This window comes from Colossoma macropomum, unplaced genomic scaffold (assembly GCF_904425465.1).
Source record: "Colossoma macropomum unplaced genomic scaffold, Colossoma_macropomum, whole genome shotgun sequence".
In the NCBI taxonomy this organism is placed as follows: Eukaryota; Metazoa; Chordata; class Actinopteri; order Characiformes; family Serrasalmidae; genus Colossoma; species Colossoma macropomum.
Genome location: NW_023494796.1, coordinates 22907559 through 22922215, shown reverse-complemented (window position 1 = coordinate 22922215; position 14657 = coordinate 22907559). Strand labels below are relative to the sequence as shown.

The 14657-nt window shown below is 38.6% G+C and overlaps 1 protein-coding gene across 1 annotated transcript; it reads left to right on the top strand.

The window, feature by feature from the left end:
- Positions 1 to 559: 559 nt before the first annotated feature.
- On the top strand, positions 560 to 14196 carry cfap36 (cilia and flagella associated protein 36). The gene is made up of 10 exons (XM_036583146.1): positions 560 to 919; positions 2414 to 2478; positions 2743 to 2844; positions 5851 to 5965; positions 6337 to 6424; positions 8238 to 8400; positions 11184 to 11289; positions 11492 to 11640; positions 11782 to 11937; positions 13871 to 14196. Exons 1-10 carry the CDS (start codon positions 817 to 819, stop codon positions 13952 to 13954), a joined length of 1131 nt encoding a protein of 376 aa, XP_036439039.1. The 5' UTR covers positions 560 to 816; the 3' UTR covers positions 13955 to 14196.
- Positions 14197 to 14657: the final 461 nt, after the last annotated feature.

The window sequence follows — 14657 nt, the reverse complement described above, 5'->3', positions numbered from 1 at the left end:
AAATAGTGGTCAATCTGAAACAATACGTTTCCTCTGGGGACTTTTTCACCTTAGAACACCCTTTATGTATCCATCCACCATAAATGGATTAAAATAAACTAATTAAAGTATGTTTTAGACCAACTATATCACACAACTACTGTAAAACAATGTGAACAATGTCTCAGATGTCAGGCAGCACATTCATAACCATTTAATGTAGTAACTTTCTTTGAAGGGGCTTTTAGAGGCATCCAGCTCTCCAGACGTCTGGTTCCTATCACCACCACTGTGAACAGTTCTGACTCAGTAGAACGAAATCACTCTGAATACCTTTGTTGAAATGTCAACCATTGAATTACACTGAAATTTAGAAAAAATGGTGGAGCTCCCCTTCAAAGTTAGTTTTGTGAATTCGAAATAAGTAGTTATTAATCATTTAAATGGGTGTAGAGCACAGTGGATTGATTACGCCTGATTTATATAAAGGACGGTCTGTGAGTCATGTCTAATGTGTGGATGGTGGTTTGCATGTTTTTTATTGTTATTGTGACGTTGGTTTGCCACGCGGTAGCGTTGATGACGTAACGCGTTGCCATGGTTTCAGGTTAATCTGAGTTAGCAGCTTTGCTCGGTTCGGTTCGCCTCTCAGCTTCTCTCCGCGTTTTTCTCCGCCTCGTCCAGGAGCTCCCGGGGTTTCAGCACCCCGAGCGAAACGAAACAAATGCCCGAATACTCACGTTTGAACCCCGCATTTCTGTCCGTTGTGCAGTGAGCTACCGTTAGCTGTGGGCGCAGGTTAGCTGGCTGAGGAAGCCCCGAGCCGCCGTGGCCGTCATGGCCGAGGACAGCGAGTGGGTCGTGGAGAGCATCGCCGGATACCTCGGCAGCCCTGAGTGGGTGATACCAGTCACAGACTTCATGGAAAATAAATGTTCAGGTAACGAAGGTTCAGCCAGCGTTGAAGCTAAACCTTTTATCTTTTACAGAAGGGAAATATCTTAGCAGTTTTTCTGTAATTCAGGTGAAAAATACCCATGTAAACCTACACAGCTGTGTTTATGTTATAGCTTAGCGTAGCTTGCTGCGTCTTGGTGACGACCTTTATATTTAATACCTTTTCTCTTTTATTGATACAGTAATAATCTCCTTCTCTTGTTTTGGACGCGTTAGCTAACATTTTCAGGTTCTCTTTCGGGTTTAGTTTGTTGTGTTCAGCTGTTTATGTAATGTTTACAGACAGGGGGACAGAGCTATACGCTATATAGTTAAGTTTATAAGCCATAAGATATATAGATATAAGATAACTAGATATAAGCTATAACTGTCCTCAAGTAAAGCTCGTTTGATTTACTGATTTTCCTATAGAAATTCACTTGAACTTAGTAGAACATCCAGCATTTATCAGCATAGGAACTGTAGGTTAGTTTGTTCTGCTCTGTTCTTCTCTTTCTGAAATGCCTTTGGTCTAAAATGCTACAGCTCCAAGAGTAAGAGCTGTGAGAAACAGAGAAGCAGTTGCTGAATCAACAGAACAGCATGGAATTATATTAAACTCTGAATTAAACTAAATGTAAAAGACTGAAGTAAAACAGCAAGAAAGATCCCTTTCATTGTAAATGTACACTCTTTAAAAACATGGTTCTTAGTAAAGGGAATAGTTCTATTTAGAACCATGAATTCTTTTAGAACCACTTCATGGAATGTTTTTTGCATGGTGAGATGGTTCTTCACACTGATGGAGAATGTGTTGTATGTGGTTCTGTATAAAACCTTTTTGAAAATGGTTCTGTATAACACCAAAAAACGTGACATCGTAACGATAGCTGAACGCTTTTTGGTGTTATATAGGTGTTATCTCCATCAATCTGAAGAACCATTTTACCACTCAAAGAACTATTTAAGAATGAAATGGTTCTAGAAGAACTCATGGTTCTAAATAGAACCATTCTCTTTATTAAAGAACCCTTGAAGAACCATATTGTTTAAGAGTGTGCTGGCAAGTAAAAGCACGGTCACTTGATAATACTCTGAAAAAGTCTATTAAAACTCTATTTAGGTAGCAAGGACATTACCATTCCTATCTGTAAAGCGTCATGCTTTGTTCAATATAATTGGTTTGCAAACCGGTCCTTGAGACCCCAGATGGTCCGTATTTTTGCTAGGAGTTCTGAAGGATGAGCCCAAAGTGTGGACTACTTGTGGGGCCCTGAAGACTAGTTTGAGAACCATTGTAACATGTTGCCTTGCTACATTTTTCTGAATATTTTGGATGAAATAAAGGAAACTGTGAAATAAAGGAAGTCTGGTCCTAAGCTCATTCCAGGTATGGTAGCTTGTAGCTCATTAAGTATATAAGGATGTCTAATGAAGCTTAATTTTGAGTTAATGCCTTTTGCATGATGCTAAATGAATATGTTTCATTTTCTCTCAGTATTCGATGATGAGGAAGAAAACAAATTAACCTATACAGAAATCCATCAGCAATACAAGCAACTGGTAAGTGTAGTATTGAGTAGTGCCTTGCAGTGGTGATGGTGAATTTTTTTCTTTCCAGTGATCTTAATGAAGTATTGTGGGCAATATCAAAATGCTCACATTCCCCACAAAATTCTGCCTTAATTCTAAACCAGTGTGCCCTTTGAGCAATTGCTTATTGTCAAATAGGCTGATATTGTATTGATTTTTTTTTATCATTAGCTTGTTCAGTTATGATTTTAATTAAAATTCCACTCACATGCATTTTCATGATCTGTCTTTCAGGTAGAGAAGTTGTTAGAAAGCTATATGCAAGAAGTGGGCATTAGTGAACAGCAGTTTGTGGAGGCATGCTCGTCTCCCTTTGCCAAGTCAAAAACGTTGCAGGTGAGCAAAATTCAATTAAATGGCCACCATTTCTTCATGCTAAGGGTGCATGTTATTGTGAAGGAATTCCAAGATTTTTCAAAATGTTTGTGTAATTAAATCATTAAGATTACTCAGAATGGTTTAAGCTGAAACTCACCATTCTAGAGAAACAGAATTCGGAGTCAGAATTGTTCACAGCAGTGGTGATAGGACCCAGACGTCCAAAGCGTTTACTGCCTCTGAAAGCTAACTCGTTATTTATTACATGAAGCGGTTAAGAATACATTACCTGATGCCTTAGTCGTTTTTTTAACAGTAGTTTGTAGATTAGGTTTTGGCCCAAAACATTCAGGATGAAGATATTACATGCAGGGCATGGTAAGGCAAAATAATACTATTTTACCATTATCAACATTATATATGAAACCTCAGGACACATGTAGGTTCACTGACAACATTAGCATTGTATACATTGCAGCCCCTGGTTTTTGTCCTGTTCCTGTTGTAGATAGATCAGTAAGTTTTTCTGGAGTGCACATCAGACCACTCTGAATGATTTCAGTTATTGAATTATGCAGACATTTTGAAAAATAAGTGAAATTCCCTTTTTAACTGACGGGAAGAGTAGACTATAGCAGTAATGTTTTTGGGACCATGTAGTATTTTTGTTTGAGCTGAATGCATTGAGTCAGCAGAATTTATACCTTACAGCAAACAGGTAACATGTAAAAAAATACCGCAACATTTACAGAGTTGCCAGTAAAGTACTGAATGTTCATGGTATGTATTTTAACTGCATTGTAAAACAATGCACTGCTCTAATTGCCCAATCTTTGACAGTATGATTCTGTAAAATAACAAACCAGTGTTTTAGTGTAAAATAAATGCTATAAATTTACAGTGATTTTTTTTGCAGTATATGCCACGGTATAATCGCGATTGGTGTGTGACGTGTTAATATGAGGCTTTGTGCTCAAGGGAACACATCCTCTAGAGTTTAATCAACGCTTTATTTCTTCTGCTTATTTCTATCAAGGGCATTAATAAGCAGACTTATTTTTGAGCAAACTGCAAAGCAGTCACCATAATATCTACAATTTAGTTGTTTTGAACTGTGGGAATGTTCTGGTCTGTCCCAAAAAAAGCATTTTGACTTTTAAAGGCTAAATGTGCAGCACGTTTCTCTCACTTGGTTCCAGCAGTGAAAGAGTTAATGTCTCAGTGACTCAGGTAAACCCAATCTTTGAGGAGATTAGTGGGGTAGCCCTGAATTGGGTTACTGAGGCAGTGGAAGCGGCTTTGGGGAGCTGTTGCTTTCAGGACAGTGACACAATCCCAATTGTGCCCTTTGAGACTTACACCAGCTAGAAAAAGCCTCCATGTGTGATTAAATAACCATGAGAGGCTCAGAATCTGGGCTTTGGACCCAGAGTGGAGAGAAAGCAATACTCCTGACCTCTTTTCGGGACAGAACAGGCAAATTAAAGACAAAAGAGCAAGAAGCTTGGTGGAAGTATTTGTTTCACTTTCGTTTTCAAAGGTGTTTTTCTCCTCATACATTTTAAATGAGGCCTTTGTTTCATTATCGTAAGGATGGGATTTCAAAGCAGTGTCTTTGGCTTTTAGACCATACCCCTTATAATTTGAGTACAATGGACTCAGTTTGGTTGATTCTCTCATCTCTAGACTTTTACTGTAGCCTTGTGAGGAAACAATTCACTTGGTCATCAAAAAGACATGTCACCAGTGTGATAAATAGGCTACTGTTTGGGATATAAAGCTATCAGTTGTAGCTTGTCTTTTAACTAGTTGCACAGATTCAGTAAACCTCAGCCTCTGCTGCCATTTAAAGGTGCTGATTCCAGACCAGTACGGTAACAAAACAGAAGCCAGTTACAATAAGAGCTGGCCTTCATACAATAAGAGCTTGACCTCTCCTGACCTTCTTGTACAGGTGTGCTCTCAACTGACAAGTGGTTTTTGACAGATGATTGAAGTTAATGTGATAGTTCTGTTTAAAATCACATTGACACATTTTTACCTTTTTTTTACCCAAGAAACAGACAAAAAATGGACAACATTCAAGGTGTTGGTTGCTGCCTAATACTGTTTTTAGCTATGCTGTGTACTTTTGTCCATTTTTATAGATAATTGTGCAGTAAACATCCATTACTTGGTAGTTACATTAGTCTTGAAGCTCCAGAGTATTACTAAAGAAGCAAACATAAAGCACCATAATATTTCTGCTGATTAACTACATTTCGGTTAAGGAGAAAATTGTATTGAAGTGTTACTTTAAATGTCTTCTCCAAAAGAAAATAAATTTGTTGGTCTCTTAGCCCGCAGTTCATCATGTTTGTTGTTCCATCGTTTATACTTGTGCTCTTTCTCCTTGAGATCTGTTTTGAGCTGGTGGATTGCACGCTTGGTTCGTGCCTTGCTGCTAGTTGGCCTTGCATGCTATTATAAGCTTAATCAATTGGTCAGATGCGTGTGGCTGGTTTGAGAAGGGCCATTGACCTTTTGATTAGCCTACTAAAATGTCAAGGTTTATTTCAGGCATTATTAGAGTGCAATTTTATGAAATGTTAACAAAGTTGAAGGGACTGTAATGTCATCACTGTGGTTATTCTCTGATTATATGGAATCATTTTGACCACATAGTGACTTTTATATGATAAAAAACTACACACCACACCTTTGACACAGCTTCACTTTATGGAAATCGGTGAGCAGTAGCCATAATTATCGCCACTGTTGTAACACAACCTATTTTACAAAATGGATCTACTGGGGAGGAAAAAAATATTCTTTAATGTACGTTAATGTAAAGATTTGAGAAAGTCATTTTGGGCTATGTCTATTGGATTATTTATCCTGAAATGTTTACAAAATGCAGCGGGCAGCTAGGATTTTTAAAATGGAAAATGAGTTATCAGGTTTTGTTAGCAATGTTATTTAATACCTTCTTGCTCCTTTTACTTAAATGTTAATATTGCTTCATTTATTTTTTATTTTACCCAGACTCTGTTCCAGCCGGTGCTTGCCACAGACGACTTTCAGATGTTCCGTTCGCTGATGGTGCAGAAGAATGTGGAGCTGCAGCTTCAGGCCTTGCGAGTCATAAAGGAGAGAAACGGTACTGGACATTTATAGTTTGCACTACACAAATCCTGTCCAGCCTGTTTCAGTGCCTTTCTGTGGTTTGTCCAGTGCTTTTGTAGTGAGTATCATTCTGTAATTGTAAAATGTTTTCTTACTCACCTTATGTAATTTGATCAGTCTACATTATTGAGAAATACACTTGATTTGTACATAAGAAATATATTTTTAAAAAATTGCAGCAACACAATTATGCTGTTCGGTTTACTTAATTTTGGCAGGGGTTGTCCTTTATTTAGTCATGTGCCAATAATGTACAGATATGAATCACTTCTAGGTGAGATGGCTCTCACTGAATGAGGTAATGGCTTCTGAAGTCTTTTGTTTGTGCCCTTGTGTCATTGCTAGGTGCGCTTCCTGAATGTTTGACTGACGGTGTTGATGTAATGAGTGAGCTGGAGCAGCAGGAGATGCAGATCCTACAGGAAGTTCTCAAGTATGTTGTTTTCAGTGTTCAGCATCGTTTGAGTGAGGTGTTGCATCTGACTCACTTTGCATCAGTAACCTCTTGCTGTGCCTGAGATATAGATTGCAAATTGATTTTGCAGTTCTGATTGCAGAAAGCTTTAATATGAAGGTGGTTCCCTTCAACTCATTAAAATCTGCCCCAGAATAGTTGGGCCATGTGCGTGTCCATGTTGGCCATAGTAAAATAGTCAAATCACCATGTGGACTTGGAGCTTTCTCTGTGCTCTTGTGTTTTCTATCACTATAGGGCTTAAGAATGTGATATCATAACACCTTGTCTTATAAATGACTAGTCAGTTTGGCAGGGTTAGTCAGTGTACTAGACTGATTATGAGTAATTGAGTCGTCGGTAGTCTGTGACACAAACACAGGCGCAAATCTTTAAGCATTTTTAAATCTTTTTCTTCATATATCATAACAAAGTAGGTCTTTTGCTTCTGTATTAAACACATACAGTAACAGTTACTCTATCACAATATGTTGTGCTGTAATCACAGTGTGACATTTTTGCCCTGTCATAACCACATATTTGTGGTTTTCTTATTTGTTACTGGTCACAAACCCAGCTGTGTGACTGGCAAGACTTCCAAAGCAAAATATGTTGCATGCAGCACTTCCCAACTTCTCCGTTCTGAAGACTGCTGTAACTCATCTAATGAGATTGGTGCCATTCGCACTAAGCCAGTTCTGTAAGACTGTGTGTCTATGGATAGTTAAGCTCCTTAGGGTTTCACTAATATCGGTCTGGTGGATTCCCACTGAAAGGCAACTGAGTAAACATTTATAGCCTTGTTTTAATTACGTTCTTCCAAGCTGCTTCTTGATTCTGTTTGATCTGTGCTAATTCCAGTGGCCCGTCCACTACTGGCTGAGCTTCTTATAAATATGGTCTAGAAAGAGTATGCACTAACAGCTTAAAATAATTTTCCCAGTGTTTTTGCAGCTAGACTGAAAACAGAGGCTAAACCTTATAGTGGCCCAGTGAAAGCTGTGCATTTTAATGCAACTTTTTTGCAGGTACAACATGAGTCAGCCATTTTTTTAAACAGGTAAATGTGAATACCAGAAGGCTTCTTGCTTTTTAAAAAAATTGCCCTGGTTTAGCGCCCCGGAAGTTTCTGTGTAGATTAATTAAGTAGATAATAGTAATGAAGTCCATTAAGAGATCACAGTAAGTGTCAGAGTACAGATCAGATGGACCAGGACAAGGGTTTAAGCCTTATCCAGCAGTCAGTATCTTGCCCTGATATGTCTTTATAACTGTTTTATAACTCTTTTAAATGTGTTGTGTATTTATCAATTGATGAACATCTCACTGTTCTAAGTTACTCTTCTTTGCCCTGTCAGAGGTAAATTTACTGACCTGGCCTGTTCATACCTGCAAGTCTAAAAATACTGTGTTATGTAATACTCTGCTGTTAACCCTGGATGCATCTAGAACAGTGTCTCTCAATCCCAAGCCTGTGGGTGCCATTCAGTGCACCATTTTTGTGGTTTACTTGCAGCATACCTGTTTGATCCTGTAAACTGTTTTTTTTTATTACTGTCTTTTTTTATTACTGTTACTTTAATAACTGCCAATTTAGAACCTCGTTATTCCTGTTTGTTCAGTTTTTATCAGGTTTTATCATGTTTTACCATTTTTTTTTTTACAGTTTTATAAGGCTGGCCGCTCTTCACATTGTGTAAACGTTTCATGACGGTTGCTGGTTTTGTAATGATACTCACAACATTGGAAATTAAGCTGTAATTTGTGTTTTCACCATATTTTCTCCCTGCAGACGGTCTAAGGAGGAGTATGAGCTGGAGATGGCTCGCAGAGAGCAGTTTGAAGAGGCGGTGGGCTCCACGTCTGCTTGCTTCCGTGAGAGACCAGTGAGAAACGGCATTGGCCCTCAAGCCCCTGCCCACGCTGCAGTCCAGCCAAGCAACGGCTTGAGCAATGTATGTTGCTCGTAGGTTCACATGATGTATGAGCATAATTATGGGCCTCTATTTAAAGGGATAGTTTGGCGAAAGTCGAATTTACACTTTTCCTCATATCCCAAATGTAATCAGACAGCCAAGACATGATTGGTGTCTGAAAGCCTAGGGTTTTTCAACCTGTGGTGGTGGTCTTTGGGCCTGAACTCTGGGGAGGCAGTAGTTCATAGTGGGCTGGTAACGTCACTTTAAGTAATAAAACATAAGTGGGAAAAAGATTAACTCAGTAATTAAGAACTGAGAAGCGAATGTCTTCTACTTATACCCAATATACGTACAAATAAAAGTACTGAACGTCATCGGTTTGAGACAGCGCAGCCGCAGGCTGCATCTCAGGTTTTCAGTTTCAGCACTTTAAGAAAAGAAAAAATAAAAAAAATAAAAACACTGTGGGCCACTGTTCTTTGTGTTTATAAACAGGTGAGCCTTTGGCAGAGGTGTAAGTAACGAATTACATTTACTCTCGTTACTGTAATTGAATACAGTTTTCCCTGTAACAGTACTTTTTGGAGTAGAATTAAATCATAGTACTTTTACTTGAGTTAATTTTTAATGAAATACTTTTACTTTGCTGCTTTAGTTTTCATAACATTACAGAGTAAAAATAAATGATCATCAGTGAAAACATCATTATTATCAGCGACCAAACACGAAACCTGCTGAGATCCGCTGTCACAACTCGACTCCAGCCTGAGGGAGTATTAACCGAGCTAGCTGATCCAAGCTAAACAGGTACCATGTTTACGGTTTTCTTCTTTCTTTTATAATGATTCTGTTTGTTAAACTTAAAGTTTACCGTTTAAAATACAGCCTAGTTTAGCTGCTGTTTTTGAGATTTACGGTCGTTTACGGCTACAAGAAATCTAGTCTAATACAGGTTCTTCATCAACTCTGGACAGTGATTCTGTCGCGCTGTCGTTGACTGGCCTGATCTGATCCCTCCCTGCCTCCCTGCCATCTCTCTCTCTCTCTCTCTCTCTCTCTGTCTCTCTTTTTCTCTGTCTCTCTCTCTTCCTCTTTCTCTCTTCTCTCTCTCTCTCTCTCTCACTCTCTCTCTTTCTCTAACTTTCTCTCTCTCTCTCTCTCTTCCTCTCTCTTCCTCTCTCTCTCTCTCTCTCTGTCTCTCTCTCTTCCTCTCTTCTCTCTCTCTCTCTCTCTCTCTTCCTCTCTCTCTCTCTCTCCCTCTCAATCTCTCTCTCTCTGCCTTGCTGTTTGTCTTTAACTGTGAGAGGCTATGTAGCTATTTATCTGTGAAATGCAGTAATAATGTCTGATTCTGTATGAAGTGATCAGCATGATTAGTGAAATATATTACAGTAAAAATCAAAGCTGGGTAAGTTGCTGTTGTTGCTACTGATTTAATGGTGTAAATGTTCTGAACAGATATCAGTGAAAATGTACAGTTTGAAGGCTGTGAATGTGTTTACTGTCTGTAGAGTTTCACACCTGTTAACGTAAGCTAGAGTCCAGGGAGCTGATGGGCAGCAGGTCTCACTAAAATGACATCATTGATTAAGCAATTTACTCATAATTTTGACTCAGTTTTATTTCTTAAATAAAGTTAATTAAACACTAACATCCTCTGCAAGTCTTTCAGGGTTTCTAAAATACTTTACTGGAAATAGATCAATTATCTTATATCTTATATCTTATATCTTATATAATCATCTAACCATGAAACACATGCAGTTTAATGTAAACCTCAGAAATATGTTCAGGTTGTGACAGCGTAAATACAAAAAAGTAACTAAGTCACTCAGTACTTAAGTAGTTTTTCGGTGAACTACTTATTTACTCTTACTTGAGTTATTTTATTTACTAATACTTGTACTTGAGTAAATTATCACTACAGTAACAGTACTTGTACTTGAGTAGGGTTTTTCAGTACTCTTTACACCCCTGGCCTTTGGATAAAAATGGTTGAGAACCCCTGGTCTAGATGGAGCAACAAGACCAATAGAGCTAACAAAGTAATGGCAGCTTATACCCCACCAGTTACCATCTTGTGTTACCACACAATTGTCTCAAATCACAGCAGGTTGTTAAGTAATCTCATATAGACATATGCATCAGACCCTGTGTGACATTCTGTTACTTATAAAAGTGTAGTATGTGGCTCAGCTAAAAGCCAGATATCTGGCACCAGCCAACCTAAACACCTGTTGAACTTCAGACACCAAACTTGTCTTGGCTGATAGACTATGTTTTGGGTAAAGGCAAAATAGTGTACTTTATGGTCAGAGATGCCATAAATGCATGCGTAGGTAATACTAAAATATAAAATGTTACTATGTTGTTTTTTGCTGAGTTGATAAAATAACATAACAATCAAACTTTCAAAAATGTCATCTCTTTCATATTTTTGTATAGACATATTGACATATTCTATGGCCTGTTGACAGACATCATTTATTTTTACTCAGTTTGCACTTTTCCCAGATTGTTCTATGGCTACATTTTTCAAGTAGTATTCTTATGACCAAGCTCTCTTGCTGATGCATCTGTTTTTTATTTTGTGGTTTACTGTGAATGAATTGAAACAGTAAGCATAGCTTGTGCTGTGGGATCAGATACGTTTGATCGTACATCAATCCTGTCTAACCATTTACAAGATAGTCTTGAGACCAGTTACATAATGTCTGTTAATGTGAAAATGAAACAAGATCACTGCTTGCTGTGCATGAGTTTTTGTTACTGCTTCCATGTCATTTTTCTATCATGAGAAACTAAGTTGATTTCCACAGATGAATGGTACTTCATCAAAGAAAGAAGGGAAGGGAGGAGATTTGAAGTCTGCGGTCCCTGGAAGCACTGAGCGGACTCCAGGCAAAATATCTGACAAGCCCTCAGGTAACAGAAAGTCTTTCACTTTATAAAGACTGTAAGCTTTAAATTTGTATTTGTATTAGTATAATTTGTGTTATTGTGGCCTGGCTAACATAACAACCAAACCTACGTAACCCAGTCAAGATATTAAAGTTCCAGTGTAAATGGCAAAATTTTCATACTGGCCATGCCCTAGTCTGACCAGTTGATTTTTATTTTTTAACAGAGAAAGGGACAAAGACATTACCAGCTGTTCGAGCACCAGTCAAGGGCAATGCCCCACAGCCAGTTCCAAAGGAGAAGATTTCTAACCAAGCAGCCGAGAGCTGGCTGGAGGAGGCGCGAAAGGAGGCTGGCATCTCCAAACCTTTCAAAGTGAGTAAAGGATGGTGGGCCAGAGCCAACAGGTTCTGACTCTTATCTCTCTTACCTCTGCATTTCTTATCTATCATCAGAGGAATGCAGTTACACTGACTGCTTCTTCCTACCTTTCTTTCTGTTTCGGTTTGTGTGTAGGAGCTATCCGTGGCCCAGCAGGAGCAGCTGCAGCAGAGAGCTGAATACCTGAGACAGCAGAGGGACAAACTGCAGGCCATGAAGAAAGAGCAGAAAGCCAAACCAGTCTCTGCAGAGGAGCCCCATGCAGCCCCCACCCCCACACCTGCCACACAGGTAACAAGCCATAGCCTCTTCACATACATCCCCACCAAAAGGTTAAGACTAAGGTTATATGCTTTTTTTCCCTCTGCGTAAAGAGGTTAACCTTTTAAGGCTAATTCTGAAATGGCCTATTTCTGCCATTTAATCTGCTCTTCTCCATTATTCATGTGATTCCCCCCTGCTGTTATTTTTATTTGATGTAAGAATGTGATCCAACAAAGCACTCAAAATGAGCTTGCAGGTTCATTTGGAAGACATCACTGTGCATTCAATAATAAAGGAAGCCTTGTTTATATATTTGAGTAACATAATATGTGAATGTGTGTAGTAAAGGTGTTTTAATGCCCTAGGCCAAGATTCAGGTTGTTTATTTCCCAGCAGGCACACACATTAAGTACAGACGGGTGACCAAGTAAAGGAAAGGCCTGAGTGCATGAGTAAATATAATGAACATACAAAATGGATATTGGGATGTTACACTAGGGCTGAGGGACATTACAACAGGACTGCACTGCATTAAACCTACATTACAAAAATGAATGTTCATTTGAGATTTCAAAACAAAAAACAAAAAGACATTTTCACTGGTCTGCTGGGATGACACTGCCCCCCTCCGAAGGTTATGAGGGGTCCCTGAATGGTTTGATGATTATGGAAATTATGTAAATGTAATTGCCATGGCCATAGGAGTCACTAGATCTTAACCCATTTGAACATCTGTGGGGGATTTCTGCCAGTGTCCTAGCGCTTTCCCCCACCAGTTGTGGGAATGTCTTTTAAAAGAATGGTGGTAAATATTGTGGTACATACTCTTTGTGTCCAAAAGACACCTGCTCATCCAGTGTGTCTTCTGGAATTAAGGGTATTAATAGGGAGTTTGTCCCTGTTTGCTGCAGTAACAGCCTCTACTCTTCTGGGAAGGCTTTACAATGGGTGCTGTAACTAAGCTAAATTTAATTATCACCTGCAGAATTATCACACGAAATAAATGCATTTACAGACTGCTTGCATTTTCCATCATGGCAGTGTAATTGCAATATAATTACCATCTTCTAATATTGTGCAATAATTTGTGTGGATAACTATGTTCTACACAGACGGTATATAACACTGTAAACATCCAGTGGCTCCCTGTGTTCATTTGGTTGGAAACCAAATTATCGCCAAACTGGCACATGAGCAGCCTTCTTCTGGACAAGCTCATCCATTTTACTCTCTACCGGAGAGTAGATAGTATGTCCTGGAGTCTCATTTGCATATTCCCCAGCCAGACAAAAAAAACTGTGTTAACTATGTTGTGATTTTTCTTTGTGGCGTTCAGTTTATGTACATGTGTGATTAATTGGTAGGTGATGTGAAATGATTGTACCAAAAACAGTGTTAAAAAAGACAAAACTATAAGAAAAAATCTTGTGACGTTCAAGAGAATAAAAAAATCATGCTTTTTTGTAACATCAGCAGCGATTCATATGATTGAGATATTCACTGATATCATTTATCAGCCCAAGGTTAAGTGGTTATTTCTGGATCTTGAACGTTAATCCAGCTCATACCAGAGGTACTGGATGGAGCTTCATCAATCCAGAGATCACAGTTCCACTGCTCCACAGCCCAGTGCTGGGGGGTTCAAACCCCTCTAGTCGATGCGTAGCATCATGCATGGTGACCTTAGACTCATGTGGCTCCAGAGCATCTCATTCCGTTGGGAGTGATTATACGAGTTGTGTGTGCATGATAGAACATCTGTATCAGCAGTGGGTGAACCTTAAAGTAGCTGAATTCACTAATTAAAAGGGCTGTCTGGATACTTTGGACATGTAGTGTATTGTGAAAATACCTTCAAGTGTCGTGATGTTATATGTTTGCTGTAAGGCTGTGATTGATCACAACTTCATTCTTTCACTGCAGCCACATTTTTAAACATGATCTTTTGTCCTGTTTTAAGGAAATCTCTGTCGAAGAAAAGAAGAAGTTGCAGAAGAGAAAACACTTGGCAGAGAAACTAAAAGAAGAGGTCATCAAGAAGTAAGATCTAAATAATTCCCCGTTGTCTCCTGGACTTGGGAGACGTTGTACAGTAGCAGTGCTGGACTGGAATAAAGCCACAGATGGATAGACTGAACCGAGCAGTGGTTCAAGAAGGGAAGTGCATTAATGCTGGAAAACCTGAATTCATTCCACACTTCGATTAGTCTTCAATGATGTACTACTGACACTATGTTTAATCGCATTAAGATATATCTTCTTTAATAAACGCAATTTTGTATATTGTTTTTTGTACTTTATTTTTTCTGTGTAGCTGTACAGACTCACTTCACTTGAAGCAAACAATGAGTACCAGGTCCTGCTCATTAAATGTATATAACATATGCAAACATCACACTATTAATATATAAAGAATGCATTTTGCCCTTTAATATTTTTAGGAGGTATTTATTAGTAAGTAGAAGCCATTCCATTTATATAGTAGTGATTTACATAAATCACAGTAGGACAGAACACATGGAAAACAACTTTAACAGTATTCCAGAAAAGGTGGTCGTACTGTGCTTTGATATCTGTACATGTTACTGTGAAGACAACGCCCAACATGCAAAATGCTGCAAGCACTGGCGCCCTCTTGTGTTGTTACTTTGTCTTGGAGGAGTGGTGTACACCTCTTGATTTTCTTTACATAAAAAGTTGGCAGAAAATAGAGATGATGTTCTGTCCTTATATAAAATATTCAATAA

Coding starts and splice junctions, on each gene's coding strand:
- cfap36 (XM_036583146.1), top strand. CDS start 817: ATGGCCGAGGACAGCGAGTGGGTCGTGGAGAGCATCGCCGGATACCTC. Junction 2,479..2,742: donor ATCAGCAATACAAGCAACTG/GTAAGTGTAGTA, acceptor TCTGTCTTTCAG/GTAGAGAAGTTGTTAGAAAG. Junction 6,425..8,237: donor ATCCTACAGGAAGTTCTCAA/GTATGTTGTTTT, acceptor TTCTCCCTGCAG/ACGGTCTAAGGAGGAGTATG.